Source organism: Micromesistius poutassou (genome assembly GCF_964030765.1).
Source record: "Micromesistius poutassou genome assembly, chromosome: 3".
Lineage (NCBI taxonomy): Eukaryota > Metazoa > Chordata > Actinopteri > Gadiformes > Gadidae > Micromesistius > Micromesistius poutassou.
In genome coordinates this window covers 4,446,000-4,464,499 of record NC_140273.1, presented here as the reverse complement: position 1 = coordinate 4,464,499, position 18,500 = coordinate 4,446,000, and the positions used below count along the sequence as shown (strand labels likewise).

Sequence of the window (18,500 nt, the reverse complement as noted above, 5' to 3'; positions counted from 1 at the left end):
GGAAGTATTGCTCATTTTGAAGCAGTCCTTGGAAAGAATATGAGATACATTTATTTAACATTTGGAAATTCCAATATTTGAGTTATCAGAAATGTGCCAAAACCGTTTGGGATGACAATGGACAGAGGAAAAAGAGACAGGATGGACTTAATCCTTACAATCATCTATACATTTTATAAAATGTATACAGCACGACAGCAGTTTGTATTCTGTGTATACAGAATACAAACCACCCCTCGTCTCATTCCTCACATTAGTATGAAATAAAGAATTCTCTCCCTGTGGTAACCGCTACTCCTGAATTTACGGTAACGATGGGCTCGTATTTATGGTACACCCGGAAGTAAACAAACCTAGATTATTTATTGGCATATTACAATTCATATATATGGTGTGACGTGACTTTATGGACGGGTGACCGTCGTTGGCGTCCTTTTGATGATCAATTAGCATTATTGGCATCGCAGCATAGCCGGGATTATTGAAAAGTAAAACATGGCGATGGATAACTACGGGAATTTTCACACTCAGTTGGTTTCCATTGTGGAGGTCTTGGCTAATACGGCTGTTCTGGAGATCTGCAAGCTGGTGGACGATGGGTATACCCACCTGAGGCTGGAGGTGTCCCGGACCCAGAGAGAGAACCTGGAACTGAAGAGCAAACTGCGGCTGATGGAAGTTGGAGCCCCCGTCCCGCCGCTGGGGAGCTGCTCAGAGAAAGGTGGTGTTGCTGTTCTCTCACCTCCGCGATGGATGAGTTACAGTGTTAAAGGTTCATGACATGTTTCTGTTGGGCGATGGATGAGTTAGTAAGGTTCATGACATGTTTCTGTTGGGCGATGGATGAGTTACAGTGTCAAAGGTTCATGACATGTTTGTGTTGGGCGATGGATGAGTTAGTGATGTTTCTGTTAAAGCAGAAACTAAGCAAAAACTAAACATAAGCATTGTTAAATATGAAATCTATATTTATACCAGTCATGAGTCTGTTTCATCTCTAGGTCAAATTGCTGAGCCTCTCCTTGGAGGTCAGGATGGAGAAACTGACCTTCTGGAGGAGGTACAGTATATCTATATCTGCTGCTCTATAGAGCTGTTATATCAGGTACAGTATATCTATATCTGCTGCTCTATATAGATGTCATTCTGGTGTCTCTCTCTCTCTCTCTCTCTTTCTCTTTCTCAGAAGCCTGTGGTGGTTATCAAGGCAGAGCAGCTGGAAGAAGAGTTGACAGGGTGCATCATGGGAGAACGCCATCGGGAGCTCCCTGCTAGTGGCAGTACGTACCAGACCTAGACCGAGACTAGACCAGTACCTTAAAGGTCCCATGGCATGCTATTTTATGGATGCTTTAATATAGGTATTAGTGGGCCCCTAATACAGTACTTGAAGACGTTCAAGAAATTCAGCCTTGGTGCAGAGTTACAGCCACTACGAGCCAGTCCCACAATGAGCGTTCCACAAACGTGCCGTTTTTAGAGGCGGGTCAAGGTGGAGGGTGGGGGTGTGGCCCTGAGCAGCTTGCGGCCACGTTACCATGCGCTAGTGTGGAACACTGAACACTCCGGGTGCTCCGGCGGGAGTCCTGGAGCTCTATATCTAAATAATATCATATTATATTTAGATATCTATATAATATAATATATATTATCATTGTCAAAAGCTGTTTGCGCCTCCGGATGATATTATCAATCTCAAACGACTGCGTCGGGTTCTCAGACGCCTCTGGTTCTTCCACTTCCACGTCAATATTAAGTACAGACTGAACCGCAAAATGGAGGAGAAGGGGATTGTTACCCGCGATTGTTGCCCGGGGTTGTCTGTGTCGGGTTGGTTGAGAAGGAATTGGGAACCGCGACATGGAGGAGAAAAGGATTGTTGCCCAGGATTGTCCGTCGGAGCCCCGCTGCCTGCAGAACGCTGGCCGCCCCCGGGGCTGCCTGCTGAACGCTGGCCGCCCCCGGGGCTGACCACTGAACACTGGCCGCTCCCGGGGCCGCCCGCCCAGCCCCGCTGCCGTGGCAGCGGTCCGTCGAAGCCCCGCTGGCCGGCTCTGACGGACAATCCTGGGCAACAATCCTTTTCTTCTCCATGTCGCAGTTCCCAATTCCTTCTCAACCAACCCGACGCAGTCTAGTCTTTTCACTAAATGGGAGCTTTATGCAAGCTTGCGTTATTGTGTTGCGTGTTATGCGCCATAACACCAACAAATAACACTTGCGTTACAGTGTGTGTATTCACATACACACATGTGGCGCTCGCACGGTCCTAGCTCAAGCAGAGGAAGGGGAGGTAACCTGGTCCCGTATGACGTCATACTTGACCAGAAGCCAAATCGAAGCATTTCAGCTATCCTTTTTTCAAAGACGGAGTAAGATAGCTACTTCTCGGTTTACACCTAATGGGGGACCATGGGGAGGCTAGGGGAACTCAACTTAATGTTAGAAAACCTCATAAAGTGAAATTTTCATGCCATGGGACCTTTAAACCAGACCAGTACCAGACTAGTCTAGATCAGTATCTCTAACCAGACCTGGACCCAGACTAGATCACTAGTGAAGTTGCTTGATAAATCCCTCTCTATTGTACAGTTGGTGCAATGACACATTTTGCATAGGTTGCACCGATGTACATTCACATTTCACATTGTACGAGTTCACATTTATAATTGACCTTGCAAATATTGGATGACAGTTAGCAAGCAGACAAGCGCAGGTTTGCACGCAAAATCTAAATCTAAAATAAATTAACTCGTTAATGTTTCTGGATAATTTTTGTGACAGCCCTATTTTGAATAATTATTAATGATAGTAAAAGATGTATGATAGGACCCCTTTAACTTTCCCTCTTTCCCACTCTCCCGCTGTCCCCCTCTCTGTCTCTCTCTCACTGTCTCTCTGTCTCTCTCTCTGTATCCCTCCCTCTCTGTCTCTGTCTTTAGTGCTGGTTGAGTGTCCCTCGTTCGCCCCTAAGAGTGCTGGGGCTGGCCGCGATGGAGGGTGCCACGCCCAGCCGGGGGTGGAGTTTCTGACCTCTGACCCAGGAAGCTCCCATGCGTCACGGTCTGAGTGGGCGTCGTCCTCGCCGTGCGTTGATGAGGACGCTGCTGGCGTGGAGACGCCCACGGAGGAGGAGGGCCCTTCCCTGGACTCGTTCCATGACTTGTTTTCCTCACCTGACGTGGCGCAGGCGCTGAGCGCTCCCGGACTCTGGGAGGGCGGAGCGGAGGAGCGTCTGGCCTCCTCCTTCTCTTTCCGGACCGCCTCCTCCGTCACTATGGCGAGGGAACCCCTGACCGCCGCGTCGGACGGGCGGGGCCATCGGGACCCCCCTCCGTGCGCTAGGGGTCAGTTCTCTGGCGGGCCGGCGGCCTCCCCGCGCCCCCACCCAGGGCATCTCCGCCAACCCTTCCTCCACCTGCAGCAGCTGCAGGCCCAGCGGCTCCACCCTCCGGCCGCGGAGCAGCCGTTCCGCTGCGGCGTGTGCGGGAAACACTTCTCCCAGTCCAGCCACATCAAGCGCCACATGAGCGTTCACACGGGGGAGCGGCCCTTTGGCTGCAGCGTGTGCGGGAAGCGCTTCTCGCAGGCGTGCAGCCTGAAGGTGCACCAGGCCGTGCACACGGGCGAGCGGCCCTACGGCTGCTCGCAGTGCGGGAAGCGCTTCTCCCTCCTGGGGAACATGGTGCGGCACCAGGCCCTGCACGTCAGGAAGGACCCGCATGGTGCCGCAGCGCTCTAGCATCAAGGACGTTTTTAACTTGCCGACAATTGGCGGTTTGTAAAAATATAATATTATAATAATTTATATATTATTGTGCTGTTTTTTTTTTAGAACTTATATATTTCAAAATCTACTGTTTTCAACTTGCCTACAATGGGCAGTTTGTAAAAAAAAAAATAATAATTTATATGTGTGCTGGTTTTTTTATAACTTATATATTTCAAAATATACTGTTATCAAGGGTTATACAAAAAAAGTGTTTTCAAATAAAACTTTTTAATAAAACATTGTCGAGTCGGGTATTTTAATTTGATTATTTATTACAAAAAAAGTATTTCATATATTTCCTGTGATTTCCAAAGGACACGCGCATATCCTAATGACGTCAGTAAATCAAAATGCAGGACAACAAACTGACGTCATCGCCGAGCGACAGGGCACCCAGACGAGCCACAACATCTTAACAATTGGAAACATGATGTATATTTCTCTTGTTATGTAACACGGAAGTCCCTGCATGCAAGGAGCCCAAAGTGGTGAACCACAACGGTTGTGTTCGGCGTCGTCCTTTTAATTCTTGCTCATTTGCGTGCGGCTGGTCTGCGGGTCAGGAGGAGATGGCGATGATGGCGGACTGTGTTGGCTTTCAAGCGCAGATCGCTTCCATCATAGAGATGCTGGCCAACTCTGCCGTGGTGGAGATCTGCAAACTGGTGGACGACGGATACGCCGCCCTGCGCTCCCAGATGGACCGGGAGCGAGAGAAGAGCGAGAAGGAAAACGACGCGCTGCGACGGAAACTACGGGACATGGACGTGAAGATGCGGACCTACGAGCGGAAGATGAGGAGACGGATTCAGCGAGCTGATGATCTGCACAACGTCCAGTTTAGGCCACCCGAAGGTAAGGATGAGTCAATAGCCGTATGACACAAACTATATGGAGAGATTGCGATGGTTTTCACAACATGCTGATCGATATGAATCTCAGCATCCATGTTCTGACGTGACGACCATCACCGCACTGTGAATAGTGTGTAACACAGTTCGAGTTCTCTCATTTATCTGTGATGACACGAAAAATTACGAACTTAATTTCTGCATTCAAGTGTTTTGAAATTAAATGGCATTAAGTTACGTCCATTTCCATTTGGAACGTCTCTAATGGAATCATTCAAACATGTTCTGGTCAACAGACATAATCGATTATTAGAATATATAATACTGATGAATACAAATAGGACTCATACTGTGATACTATAGATAGAATGCTAGATACTCCGTTTTTGTAAATGGTCAATAATTGCCTGTTTCAGAACCAGAAGATCACATGACCTGTGATGTGCCCCTGGTCCCAGGTCACATGGCCATTGAAGACACACCTCACGACCTGTCACAGGTAAATGCAGTTGTTTATGATGGGAAATATTTCATATTTCACTCTAAACTATTGTTGACCCTGTGGCTGGATATGGGTGCAGCCCGGCAGCCTCCCAGCAGGAGGGCCAGGGTCCACCTCGGCCCCAGAAGGAGCTTCAGAGCTCCAGGTCTTTCCACTCACGTGTGGAGTTTGCATGTCCATCCATGCAAGATTACCCTCCCGCACTGCACATAAGAAAGGCAAGGACAATACAACTGGAGTTGGTTACACATTGACTACCAGGTTGCTCCTACCAAGTTAGGATGGGTCGAAGAAAGTATGTTATAAAACTGTTGAGTTATTGTTGAGGCTGTTGTGAAGGCTGTGGTTGTAGTGATGTTTGATTGTTATCTATCTGTGATCGATTTGGTCATGCTCAGCCTCCTAACATCTGACGTCACTGGTTCACCATGGGGGGTTATGCTATTGCATTGGAGTGGCACAGCCACCTCCGGAATCTTGCATACTTGTGTCACCACGTTAATGAACCCACTGTTCACAAGTGTTCAGGCTGTTGTTCAGGCTGTTGTTGAGGCTGTTGTTAAGGCTGTCATTTAAACTGTTGTGGATGCTTTTATAGAAGATGTTGTTGAGGCTGTTGTAGAGGCTCAAGTAGATCCTGTTGTAGAGGCTAATGTTTAACCTGTTATAGAGGCTGTTGTAGACGGATTGTACTTTATATTATGTACTTTATTCACTATAGAAGAGAGTCTTTGGTTCCCCATGAGATCACAGCGCCTGAGAACGAGGGAGGTTGGACTTTATTGTTATCATTTCCTTATTGGTTGCTACGAGGTTCGAGTGACTGGTATACTGGTGTGGTTCGTTATATAATATTGTGTGCATGACCAGGAAGTATTTTATGGTGAAGAGTAATAGATATGGTGATTTAGTGATTATATTCTGTATTCTAGACCCCACACACACCTGTTGTGGAGGCTTTTGTAGAGGCTGTTGTGGAGGCTGTTATTGAGGCTGTTTCTGGCTTTATTCCACAGGAGGAGGGGGCGGTGGAGCCCCTGGTGAAGGAGGAAGCCGCTGAGAAGTCAGACTGTAACCTGGACCTCAAGGTGGAGTTGAACATCCACTCAGAGCGCGGTCTCTCCACAGGTGGGTGCTCCCGTCTTCGCACCAGAGTCTCTGTGACGCTGTCAAAAAAACCCTATTTATTAGGCCTTTTATGTCTCCATGAGATTCAAAATATCATTTCTGAAGACGACCAGGTCAAGAAAGCAGCCATAAGTCAAACACAAGCACAAAGTTAGACAAGAAGATTAGGAGGACAATAAAAACAAGAGCCGCCATTCCGTGATGATGAGTCTGTGATGATGAGGCTTGTGTTGTGTATCTCTTCTTCCTGGCCTTGTAGTGCTGCAGACGGCCGAGGACCCCGGCCCTCTGGAGACCTCGGCCGGTTGTTCCACTGGCCTGGACGGCCCTGCCGGCGACACCATGGACCTGACCTGCAGGACCCGGCGGAAGCCCCCCAGGGGCACCGCCAGCGCTGTGGCGGGGGCCGGAGAGGGTGTCCTGGATGGGGGCGGAGCCTCCGAAGTGGTCATGAAGCCGGAGGTGGCGGCCGGATTGGAGGCGGAGTCCGACCAGCTCACGGGTCCGGGCGTGGCAGCCCCGCCCAGCCCCGAGCGCCTCAGCCTGGGCCTGGACCTGGCCTGGATGCAGGAGAGGGTCAGCCACCTGGGAGCTGCGTTCGCAGTGGCTCAGCTGGGCCTGGGGAACCCCGAGACCAGCCACCCAGCAGCAGCCTTCGCGGGCCAGGTCGGGGGCGCGGACTGTCTCGACGGCCCCCCCACCATGGTCTTCCCAAGCGCCGCGGCGCACGACATGGCCGCCTTCGCCGCCTCCTTCGACCTAGCCGCTGCCGGAGCCACAGCCCCTCCCGTCACCCCTCCCTCGGCCATCGGTGGTTCCTTGGGAGGTGTGGCCAAAGAACCAATGGTGTGCGGGGTGTGCGGCCGGGTGTTCCCGAGCTCCCCGGCGCTGGAGCTGCACCGGCGCGTGCACGCGGGGGAGCGACCGTTCAGCTGCCCCCACTGCGGGAAGGGCTTCGCTCAGCCCAACAACCTGCGGGTCCACCTGCTCATCCACTCGGGGGAGCGCCGCTACAGCTGCTCGCTGTGCGGGAAGAGCTTCATCTCCTCCAGCCACCTGAAGAGGCACCGCACCGTGCACACGCAGGAGAAGCCCTACAGCTGTGCACGCTGCGGACAGTCCTTCAGCCAGATGTGTAGCGTCCGTCGCCACCGGCAACAGTCCCAGTGTGGCCTCTAGGGGGCTAGCAGGGGGCGTGGCTAGTCTGTTTTCTTAGACACTTGTGAAGGATGGCCCAACTGGATCCTCTGAGGGAGAGACCCAGGTGTTCTGTCGCAAACCTTCTGAAACATGCATGTGATTTCTCGCAGCAATCTAAGAGGAGCTCCTTCTGGAAGTAGCGTCTAGCAGAGTCTTGTGGACCTAAACATGGGGTCTGGGGGGGTGGGTCTGGGGGGGGACAACATGACATCCTGAGATTAACTTAATCACAATGGAGACCACACATCTTCCAGCCAGTGGATCAGATAGTGGATCCATAATGGGCGGGGTTACTGGCAGTTATGGCCACAGATTGGATCGGAAACCACTGTCTTGCCTCTGGGATGCAACACACCTCCAAGATAAACCAGACTGTATAGGATTTATCAATATGAATACTGGCCCCAATAGCAGTACTGCAAACCATATCATGGCTGCAAAGTCATGAACACCAACACAGACGGCATAACAATCACTCAAATGTACATTTCTGCTTCGAGAGACCGCACGGCTGGATGAGCTGTAGAATCACCTGTGTGACCAAACGGTTTCAGCTGAGTAAGAACCTCTCCAATATAGGACAGTATCATCCGTGTAGCAAAGCACTTTCTTATTCAATGGTATCGAATCAAACACCCAGTTCTATTTTCTCCCATTGTCGGTAGCAGATGGTGATACTAGGCAGGATGATGCGTCCATGAAACGTTGGAGTTATTTATTGTTGATCACGCTCCAGATTGAGTCTTGTCGTCTACAGAATAAGAGATCGTAGCTCTCTCTTCCAGACCCTTGTTGCCGCTTGCTTTGTCGAGCAGTAGTTAAAGTCGGACCTCAACCCCAACCGGACCCCACCTGTTGGGTCAGGCCTGGAGACACACTTCAACGTCCGGTCCGCCGTTTGACTTTCGTCCCCTCTGGTCTTATTCCTGAGATGCACTCAGAAACTGTGACCCTTCTGGAGCACAATGACCTCAAACCTTCTCGGCTCCACCTTCAGAGCTGAGAAGAGCCTTTAGAGCTTTAGCAGAGCATGTGTTCATAAGTTGATGTGTTTATTTCATGGCACCATCTTTGAGATGTGGGTATCGTTCAGTTTCGTTCAGTAAACAGAGTCTGCATTCGTTCAGTTTAAAGTCATGACCAAAGGCTGGTAAAGTACCAGCATCATTCTCCTACAAATGGAGTTCTCACACACTCACTTTAACAGATACTAGATATATTTCATAAATAAACAATGATGATAGAAAACCACCTACATGTAAATACAGATCGCATTCAGACTGTAGCAAATAGACAGCCGGGGCTGCTGAGCCACTCGCTTTCTGATAGGCCAACCAGTGTTGAGGCCTCTTACTGATAGGCCAACCAGTATTGAGGGCTCTTTCTGATAGGCCAACCAGTATTGAGGCCTCTTACTGATAGGCCAACCAGTAGAGGTCTCTTACTGATGGGCAAACCAGTGTTGAGGTCTCTTTCTGATAGGCCAATGAGAGTGTTGTCCAGGAGTACCGGACTATTCCATTGGTTGCGATGCCTTCACGACAGGTCTTGTGATTTTTGTAAGACCCCTAAATATCCGAGAGGTACGATTCTGTCGGTCTCTGTCCACTACATTAACAATGTAAAGTAGAACTGAACAAGTAGCTGTGTGAGTTTGGTGGCACCTAGCTGGAGCATTCACAGCAGCAGCTTGCCTTCAAGTGTTCTTTAAGACATGTTTTCAGTGTTTCAAAGTATATGGTTATCAATAAACCGGTTGAAGTCCTCATGACTACAGGAGCTCCTGTGTGCTGCGGCCTGGTAAGACCTGAGAGGCTGGGACACAAGAGTCTGGCCATTGGTCTCGTGTCCTGCAGGCTCTGGATTACTTTAAAGGTCCCATATTATACCACCAGGTGTGAATATGATTAGCCGTTACAAGCCTTTTTTGAAAATATGCGTCTTCTAACATCACAAGTGGGCGTGTCCACATAGACGTGTGCTGGAAAGATCAGTCTACCAGCCTACCCAGTGGACAGTAGCAAACGTTGCTCATCTATCCAGCACACATCTAGGTGTACACCTCAGAAGAGGCAGATTTTCAATCACACTCACACCTGGTGAGTGTGATATATATCACTGGTATAATATATCACCTTTAAGTGTTCAAAGGCAGACAGACTACAACTATCAAGCCTGGATTAAACTTCTCCTTCCGAGGGCGTGCAGAACTTCAGAAGTGCCCCACACTTTATTTGAATGTAGGGCTGGGCGATTATTTGGCCAAACCCTAGTTTTACATGACATCGACCGATATCACATGCGTAGGAATTCAAATACCATTCACCAGTCTGAGGGTCGTTACTTTGAAGTATATGAAAACGTTGTGTTGGTATCAGACTAAAACAAGTTTTTCTTTCTCGCTGACGTTTCAAACCTCACAGTTGATCATTTTAAGGGCGTATCTTCTCATTGTAATTAAAACGAAAGGTCGATGCTCTTTTCGTGACGATACAATTCCATTCAAATACGATAAACGGTGATCTAGAATTCTTGCATACACCAGGGGCAGAATAGAGTTTTCCAACCACAAATGTACACAAACTAAATGAACTGACTGCAAACATGGAATAGGGCCGCTCGAGCCCCAGTTACTTTGTATATTTAGCTGTGAAAAGCATCAAAATGTTCTCAAAATACACTGCAGTCATCTTATTCTGGTGTCTTGAGGCTGGGTCTAGTCGCAGAGACGCGGTGCTTAGCTCCGGGAGGACTGCGCGTCTACGACAGGCTGAAGAGTAGTGGCGGAGCCGGACTTCTTTTCAAGGGGTGGCCAAGGCTTTTATAGGGGGGGGTCCATATTGAATTGGAGGGGGGGGGGGGGGGGGGGGGGGGGGGGGGGGGGTTGAGAACTTAACGATCTAGTGCTATTCATCCAGGAAAAACAGGCCAGTCTGGGCCTCTCCATTATACATACCTGCAAACTCATAAGGGTTGAAAAAGGTGACAAACTAAACCGTTGTAGGGGGGTCTGGGGGCATCCCCCCCAGCCACATTTTGCTATTTTAACATGTAAATTAAGCATTCTGGTGTACTCCCAGAAGAAAATACAGGGAAAAGACAACATTTTCTTATAGTAAAGATGGCACATTTATTAACCCATAAACTGGTCAGTTACGACTGAGCAGTCCACTCCAGGACTGGAACGATGGGGAAAAAAACGCGCGCTGTGGTATATCTTGATAGCGATTGGTGGTCGTGGAACGTGGAGCCATTTTGCCAAAGATAGCAAACTTGTTTCTCGCTCATTAAACAGTCGGTTATTATCAGGGGTGCACATAACTTTTTTAGTGAGTTACTCATTTGAGTACCAGGAGATGGTGTTCGGTACGCACTCCACACGTAGCGTCGTTTTGATAATAACTTGTTACTTGCCTCCCTAAATAATGTGGCACAGGTTATGACATCGAGTATTCACGTGAAGCGATCACTGACCTATACAACTTCAACCAAAAATACCAAGGAAATCTAGATCCTTATTTGTCAATACTTTTTATTTTAACAAATAACTATTTAAAACACCCTCCTACACTGCACTTATTTCGAAGACATCTTAAAAAATAGTTTGCTTTGGTATCCCTGAATACATGTATTTAGAAAATTGTATTGGTATTGTAAAGGGTTTGTACATCAGAAAATATCATGGGATACTCTGCAATACTGGGAGGACTCAATAGGAAGGGGTTGTGGTTCTTAGGCAAAACTGTGAAAATGTAAATCAAATGTATTCTGCACACATTTTGGGCATGTAATCCCCAAAAGATTGTGTGAGGAGCATTATCCCAAGACCATACTGAAAGGAGACTAACCAACTCCTTAGTACATTTACCTAAGTAACCAGCGATGTAGCTGCTGGTAAATTGCCTTGACCAATATTCTAATGTATCTAGTGAATTGTGACAGCTTATTCCGCCAGGAATTCCTGACGATTAAAAACAATTAGCTTTTAAAATGGTATCTCAGGTCAGCTGAAAAATGCCAGGAGAGGTCTTATGATACAGACAAATGTAAATATTCCATAAACCTGCCTGATAAACTAAAAACATGAGAAACTGTAGCAGTTTCCAACAATGTCTCACGATGATGACAAATAGTTTCAATGCCCAGGACAGCTACCCACAGAATACTTTCCTCCACCCATACCCTCCCTACAGTATGTGACACACTCTCTACAAGTGCTTTGAAGGTATGGATCATGTTTGAGGTCTGACTAATGTGGCAGTGCCTCTGGAGTCCCTGAGGTTATATGTGCGTGTCTGGTTCTGGTCTCAGAGGTCATCGTGGTGGTAAAGGTCCTGGTTGGTTCACCTCTCCAGAGGTTGAAACATCCTGACTGATGGGAGTGACTGAATGACTAAGTGTGCATCAGAGGCCTCGTGGACTGAGGCCAGAAAGTCCCGCTAGTCCACAGAACCCGATCACTGATCCGGACCCCCCGGTCCACTGCCCTGGAGCCCACAGCCGGCTCCGGTCTGCTGGTGGGTCCTGAGACTGCAGACCCAGGCGAAGCGCTTCCCACAGCGCTGGCAGCTGTAGGGCTTGTCCCCGGTGTGGACTCGCTGGTGCTTCTTCAGGTTCCCGGCCTCCGAGAAGCGCTTGCCGCAGGTGGAGCAGCTGAAGGGCTTCTCCCCCGTGTGGACCCGCTGGTGGGCCTCCAGGTTGGACAGCCCGGAGAAGGCCTTCCCACAGGCCCGGCACACGTAGTTCCTCCTGCGGCTACCACCACCTAGCCTGGAGCTAATACCGTCTAGGCCCCCGCTAACGTCCCCTATCCCCCCGCTATCACCACCTAGCCCCATGCTAACACCACCTAGCCCCCCGCTAACACTGCCTAGCCCCCCACTAACACTGCCTAGCCCCCCTCTTCTATCGCCCAGCCCTGCGTTAACACTGCCTAGCCTGGAGCTTACACTCCCGGGCCCTATGTTAATACTATCTTGCCCCACCCTAACCCCACCAACACCCATGCCAATCCCGCCTAGCCCTAAGCTAACGCCACCGAGCTCCATGCTCACACTATCAAGCCCCCTGCTGATCCCATCTAGCCCAATGCTAACACCACCTAGCCCTGAACCATCACTGCTCAGCCCCTTCCTTTCACTGCCGCTAGCTGGTAGACCGGCTGGGGGAAAATTGGGGAAATTCGGCAAACGGCGGATCAATGTTCCAGTGCGATGGCTAACACCGCTTAGGCTGGCGTTAGCATTAACGGTGGTGGCTAGCAGGTTCTGGGGGGCATGGAGACCACGATGGGTGGCCCTATAGCCGTGACGCCTGTGCTGCAGCGAATGAGTCTGCGTGGTTCTCATCATGGCTGCCGCCCTGCTCCAGGTGAGCTGTGGGGGTGGGGCCTGTATCTGTGGTGATGCAGACAACGAGGTACCTGTGAACAGACCATGGTCAACGCCTCTGGCTCTTCAACAACAAGTACAGAGTATCCGTCTTTAAACCAGTTGGCTTACTTTCCGCCTTAATTTCCTCCGGAGGTGATGTGTTCACCCGTGTTTGTTTGACAGGTGATTCACATTCCCACCGATTGGCTAAAAGGGGTGCTGCAGAGGGAGTGGCCATCTCAAAATGCATGTGCCTTATGAACAGACAGGTAACCACCAAAGGGTAATGGGCTGAGGAAGAACGTAAAGGTCCCATGACATGCCACCAGGTGTGAGTGTGTTGCTCATCTATCCGTCACACATCTAGGTGGACACGCCCACCTGTGATGTCATAACAGACTGATTTTCAAAACGTCTTGTAATGGCTAATCACACCACACCTGGTGGCATGTCATGGGACCTTTAACTTTTTCACGTATTGTCCAAAAGGGGGTGCAGTAGAGCCTGGCTAATCACCAAACGGCAGGTAACTTTTTGACTGATAAACGTAACGCCCTAGCCTGGCTCCGCCCGCCCACCTACTTCCGCCCAAATTTCATTTTCCCTTCAGTAGTCAGTCTGGGGCTGGGGCTTGTTAGTGGGATTTTGCCCGAACAAATTTCTGTGTGACCAATCAGCGAACAGAGGAAGTGGCTGAGAACGATGACGTCGAAGTAGCGACGTATTGTCAATGACAAGACCCAGCCTCGACAGTTGACTGCAAACATTATCTCTGTCCTTACTATCGAATATTAATGTAGAATTTGTAATTGTTCCTTGAACTCTAAAATTAGATGAACAAAACCTGCAGCTATCGTTGACAGACATCTTCACGCTTCATCTTGTTTTGTTTGTGTACACAGCCTGCGCATGTGCGCAACGTAGTTTCCGGCCGGTCCCGGCGCATGACATACGTCACGACCAAACGCTATTGCGATTGGTTATGGCAGATCCAGAGTGGCACTGGGCAGATCCAATAGTTTTAAACTTCAACAGACACCCGCCTCCAAGTGAGTGAACGTTTGCCAATTACAGCAGTTCCAGACCTTCTGTACAAATGAAATGAAGTACGATGGTCTGGTAGCACCAGGCTAGTAACGCCCCCAAATTTGATGGGATGTTGGTCCCAACCATATTAGGTGGACTTTAAAATCACCACGGTATAAAATGGCATAGTAGGTGAGACTAAGCAACATGTATCTTGTACTTCCTCTTCCTGTTCTTCCTTCCTGTGTATACCTGGGGAAGGGCTGTGATTGATCCATCTATCTTGGGAAGGGGTGTGATTGGTGTGTTTAGCTGGGGAAGGGTTGTGATTGGTGCGTTTACCTGGTGTGTGAATGGTGTGTATTCTAGAGCTCCTTTGGCTGGCCCCTCCCCTCCTGCGTGGCGGATGGTGGTCTTCCCCTACTAGGACCACCTCCTCCTCCTCCTCCTCCTCCTCCAGCAGCTCCTCTGTGCTGAAGGAGGGAGGAGCAGTGGGCGGGGCTCCTGAGTCGGGGGTCCAGCGGGTGAAGAAAGCCTCCAGGTCCAACACAGAGCACTCTGAGGCCGCAGCCTCACTGGCGGGCCGCCGGGGCTGATGGGAGGGGGAGTCCTTGGACTGCGTGTTGGTGTCTGTGTCCCCCGCGTGGACAGAGATAGTAGTGCAGGGCTCTTCGGAAGGCTGGGCCTGGGGGTCTGCAGGGGTCTAGACAAGGACAGAGCAGGGCTCATCAGATTATCTCTGTTATTATTATTATTATTATTATTATTATTATTATTTGGACCAATATTATTTATGGAAGCCTTATCAGTGGATCCGGAGCAATCCAGAACTATGATCAGATCAAAACTCTAGTTCCTATTTGTATATCTAATTTCCTGAATTTGGACCCATTACAATGTTAGCCAGAAGGGATCGGAGATCTTCATACTTGAAACAAATTCAAGTTCAAGGGTCAACACTGACCTGTGAGAAGCCCTGCCAACATTCCTGGAGCTCCTGGACCGGTGGGCTGGTGGCTTTGTTGGTGTTGTCCAATGGCAGCCCGACACAGACTGTAGAGGAGGATCAGCAGTTGGCAGGCAGGTCTCCCCGAGCATGTCAACATGTTATTACAGGTCTTAACCCTCATGTCAACGTGTTGGTACACGTCTTAAGCCCGTATTCCACCGGGGACGTAAGCGCCGCGGAACGGCTGCGCCGCGGTCACCGCTGCTGATCGCTGCCACTCTAATCAATGAAACCATCCCCACCGGGCGCGTCTCAGCAGCGTCCCAGGAGCGGCAGGAGCGGCACCGCGCCGCAGCGCTATCTTTACGCAGCACTTCTATTTTGACGCGAGCCGCTGCTGAACCGCGTCAATTTCCACAGAGCAGATCGAGCCGGGCAGGAAGTGAAATAATAAAAGCCATAGAGCATCCGGTCAATTTTCAAAATAAAACACAATACTCCGCTCATGTAGCCTATACAACTTCACATCAACATTATGTCATGACCGGTGGCACCAGGTCAGCAGTCAATCAATCAAAGGGTCTCAGAGGGTCGGCAACATGGACGATGAGAGACTTATTATCGAAGTGGAGCAACATAAAATCATTTACGAAATCAATCATCCTTTTTATAAAGACAATGTGAGAAAGGATTTCCTTTATCCACACAGTTAAAACGTTCAGGATTATCGCGTGATCTCGTGATCTCGCATGAATACGGCTAGCTCGCAAGGCAGCACGCGCTGCCGTTACACGCCCGGTGGGGAATGACGCAGGGCACAGGACGCAGCCGTTCCGCGGCGCTTACGTCCCCGGTGGGATGAAGGCGTTAGTCCTCATTTCACCATGGATATTCACTCTTCCATTCAAATATATTGTATATCATTTTATATATATTCTATACATCTACTAGATGATTTAATGTATATTCACGTAGATATAGCTCTTCCTTACCGTCTTGTATGATGAGGGTGGGGTGGGCGTGGTCTGGAGACTCTAGCCCCGCCTCCTGCTTCACCAGCGTCATGTCAGGCTCCTCCTCCTTCTACCGCACAGAGGCACCGAGAGATCCAACATTACACAATGCACCCAGAGACCAGACGTGACACAGAGCACACAGAGAGAAGCACCAGACATTACACATCGCACACAGAGAGACAAGTCAGAACAAGGAGCCACTGACCTCCACTCCTCTGGTGCTGGCCGACGGGGCGGGGTCCGGACACTCATTGTGGCGATAGGCTGCCTGGACCTCCTGCTGAGGGCGGCTGCTCTGCTGGACCCGGCCTCCACCAGGTCCTCTCTCCAGCTGACCTGAAGACCCACGCAACAGTCAGCACGGCTTCTAATGGCTACTGAAACACTGTCTAACACAGGGCTTTGCTTCTATTGGCTACTGAAACCCTGTCTGACCCACAGAGCTCTGCTCTAGTTTAAGAACGGGAGCAGAACCCAGAGAGCGACTCACCATCTGCTCTGATGAGCTGCACCTCCTCCTGCACCTCCTCTTCCGTCTCCTCCATCTTCTCCTGCTTCACCAACTCTGCTTCAACCAGCTCTACGTCCGCAGACTACACACACACACACACACACACACACACACACACACACACACACACACACACACACACACACACACACACACACACACACACACACACACACACACACACACACACACACACACACACACACACACGGTTTGGACTATGAAGAATATTAGACACTGTATTAATGATAATCTTAATTGTTATAATCATTATTATCAAGTACAAACAATAGAGTACAACACTACATCCGCAGACTACACACACACACACACAATAAAGGTGTTACTTGTATTCCATATCATATCAATCAAACAACAGTCCATACAACGGCTCAGCATAACACCTTTGTGTTGCTAGAGGCATCAAGCAGCTGTTCCTGCCGCTGCCACCGGGCGGCACCCGCTCTGCTTACCGTGTCCTGCTGGAGGTCGCAGGTCGTGGTTTCTCTGCTGGCCGCTCCTGGCACCGCTCCGCCGGGCCAAGGAACCATGTCCATCTGCCCCTCAAACATCACACCTGGAGGGCCAGCCAACACACAGTGGGTCATAGGTTGCACGGCCCATAGTATACAGCGGTTTGAAAGGCAATAGGAGCTTTTCCCATAGGAGAAATTGCTATATAATTTTGCTAAATATTTTTTCCAAATCTTCTCCTTAGACAAGACAGGAAAATGTGAATCAGGACATTCTGGGATCATGTTACTCGGGGCATTGCTTTACTTTTGACCGACTCAGTATGTAGGCTAGTGAAAATGGAATCGGCACAGGTTAATTTAAGCCCTATAACAGATAACGTTTCAACCACTGCCTTTATTCCCATGTTTATGTAGGTTGGAACTGCTCGGGAAGTATTAGAGAATTTGCGGTACACAACCAAACTGTTTTCACAAATCACCATTGGACAAACATGTGTCACATAACACGAGTTCTGAGTCTTCTCATGAGATTTAGCAGGGTATTTAGACTACACATACACACATTGACCCTGCTGATGCTTGGACAAGAAAACTCCTACCAAAGACTAATTTTGAGAGCTACTGCTACACCTGAGTTTGCCCTGCTTCGACAGCTCTGACAAATCCATGGTCAGTGTGATCACTGTGTTGTGTACTAACCGTGCCCTGCTACATCAAAGACGCAGACCCATCCATTAGTTATGAGACAAAGGTGTTTGTCCTATGATGATGCCTCAGGGAAACATGATTTTTAATGTACACAAATAAGAGTAGGCTGATTAGAGATGACGAGTAATAGAACTAGACTAATACTAGATTATACTAGAATAATAGACCAAAAGTATGCATAAGATGACTCGTAGGCCTATACTTTGGGGCTAGTTTGGGAAATACAACACTAAGAACTAAATAAAAGGCAGATCCAAGCTATTTACTCTAACAAAACGGGATGGTTTGTTTTGACAGGGATAGCGACCTTGGATCCAGTTTGACATCTGGAGTGTGATTCAGTTTCTATTTTACCTGATGCTGCCGAAGAGGATCTGAAGCGGTCGTTGGAGCCGACGTGCACCCTGCTTCGGCCGATGCCGGCGGCGCTGTCCCGCAGCCTCCGCTCGGCGAAGCCCCGGGCCATCTTGAGCTCCATCAGGTGGAGCTTCCTCTTCAGCGCCTTGTTCTCTCTCTGGCACTGAGACATCTGCAGGCTCACCACTGCGGAGTCGTCGTCCACCAGTTTACAGATCTCCGCCACCGCGGCGTTAGCCAGCACCTCCATGATGGAGGCGAGCTGGGTCTGGAAGGCTAGGCGGCTAGCCATGGTTCTTCTCGGACCAAGAGGAGGCCAATGGTGAAACCTCTGGAGGCTCGGGTTCTGCAGGAGAATCATGGCGGCATGTTGGATCCAGCATTCTGAACTTAAACACTCTTACAGACAGAATGAGAAGAGCTTTCTGCCATGCGCTCTGAAAGGCGCTCACAGAACAACTGATGAACAATATACTGAAAGACATTTCAACTATCTCACGATCATTTGAATGTATTGGTTTTTCTTTGCAAAATTTGTGTTGGCTTTTTCCTCGGTCCTAGCCCCTCTCTCCTCTATCCTAGCCCACTCCTATGTCATAGCCCCTCTCCTCTGTCCTAGCCTCCCTCCTCTT

The 18,500-nt window shown here is 49.4% G+C and overlaps 3 protein-coding genes across 4 annotated transcripts; 2 read left to right on the top strand and 1 right to left on the bottom strand.

Annotated features, from left to right (window-relative positions):
- The first annotated feature begins 307 nt into the window (after positions 1 to 307).
- Positions 308 to 3,940, top strand: LOC311340161 (uncharacterized protein). Of its 2 annotated transcripts, none has more exons than XM_084465038.1 (4): positions 308 to 721; positions 1,002 to 1,060; positions 1,187 to 1,280; positions 2,943 to 3,940. In XM_084465038.1, the coding sequence occupies exons 1-4, from the start codon at positions 496 to 498 to the stop codon at positions 3,740 to 3,742; spliced, it is 1,179 nt and encodes a 392-aa protein (XP_084321164.1). In that variant the 5' UTR covers positions 308 to 495; the 3' UTR covers positions 3,743 to 3,940. The 2 variants fall into 2 exon arrangements, with proteins under 2 accessions (XP_084321164.1, XP_084321163.1); XM_084465037.1 differs by having other exon boundaries at positions 308 to 772.
- A 296-nt stretch (positions 3,941 to 4,236) lies between these two features.
- On the top strand, positions 4,237 to 7,601 carry LOC311340156 (uncharacterized protein). Its single transcript, XM_084465032.1, has 4 exons — positions 4,237 to 4,627; positions 5,040 to 5,122; positions 6,142 to 6,253; positions 6,513 to 7,601. Exons 1-4 carry the CDS (start codon positions 4,342 to 4,344, stop codon positions 7,430 to 7,432), a joined length of 1,401 nt encoding a protein of 466 aa, XP_084321158.1. The 5' UTR covers positions 4,237 to 4,341; the 3' UTR covers positions 7,433 to 7,601.
- Positions 7,602 to 10,496: 2,895 nt separating this feature from the next.
- On the bottom strand, positions 10,497 to 18,251 carry LOC311340154 (uncharacterized protein; the record flags this gene model as incomplete). The annotated part of the gene is given in 9 exon segments (XM_084465029.1): positions 10,497 to 12,875; positions 14,194 to 14,554; positions 14,816 to 14,904; positions 15,793 to 15,883; positions 16,022 to 16,152; positions 16,307 to 16,409; positions 16,801 to 16,904; positions 17,866 to 18,173; positions 18,175 to 18,251. Coding segments are annotated over 9 exon segments (2,229 nt in total). The 3' UTR covers positions 10,497 to 11,910.
- Positions 18,252 to 18,500: the final 249 nt, after the last annotated feature.

Excerpts from the sequence above, each read along its gene's own strand:
- LOC311340156 (XM_084465032.1), top strand. The coding sequence starts at position 4,342 with ATGGCGATGATGGCGGACTGTGTTGGCTTTCAAGCGCAGATCGCTTCC. Across the intron at positions 5,123-6,141 it reads CACCTCACGACCTGTCACAG|GAGGAGGGGGCGGTGGAGCC; the intron begins GTAAATGCAGTT and ends TTTATTCCACAG. Across the intron at positions 6,254-6,512 it reads AGAGCGCGGTCTCTCCACAG|TGCTGCAGACGGCCGAGGAC; the intron begins GTGGGTGCTCCC and ends CTGGCCTTGTAG.
- LOC311340161 (XM_084465037.1), top strand. The coding sequence starts at position 496 with ATGGCGATGGATAACTACGGGAATTTTCACACTCAGTTGGTTTCCATT. Across the intron at positions 773-1,001 it reads GATGAGTTACAGTGTTAAAG|GTCAAATTGCTGAGCCTCTC; the intron begins GTTCATGACATG and ends TTTCATCTCTAG. Across the intron at positions 1,281-2,942 it reads GGAGCTCCCTGCTAGTGGCA|TGCTGGTTGAGTGTCCCTCG; the intron begins GTACGTACCAGA and ends CTCTGTCTTTAG.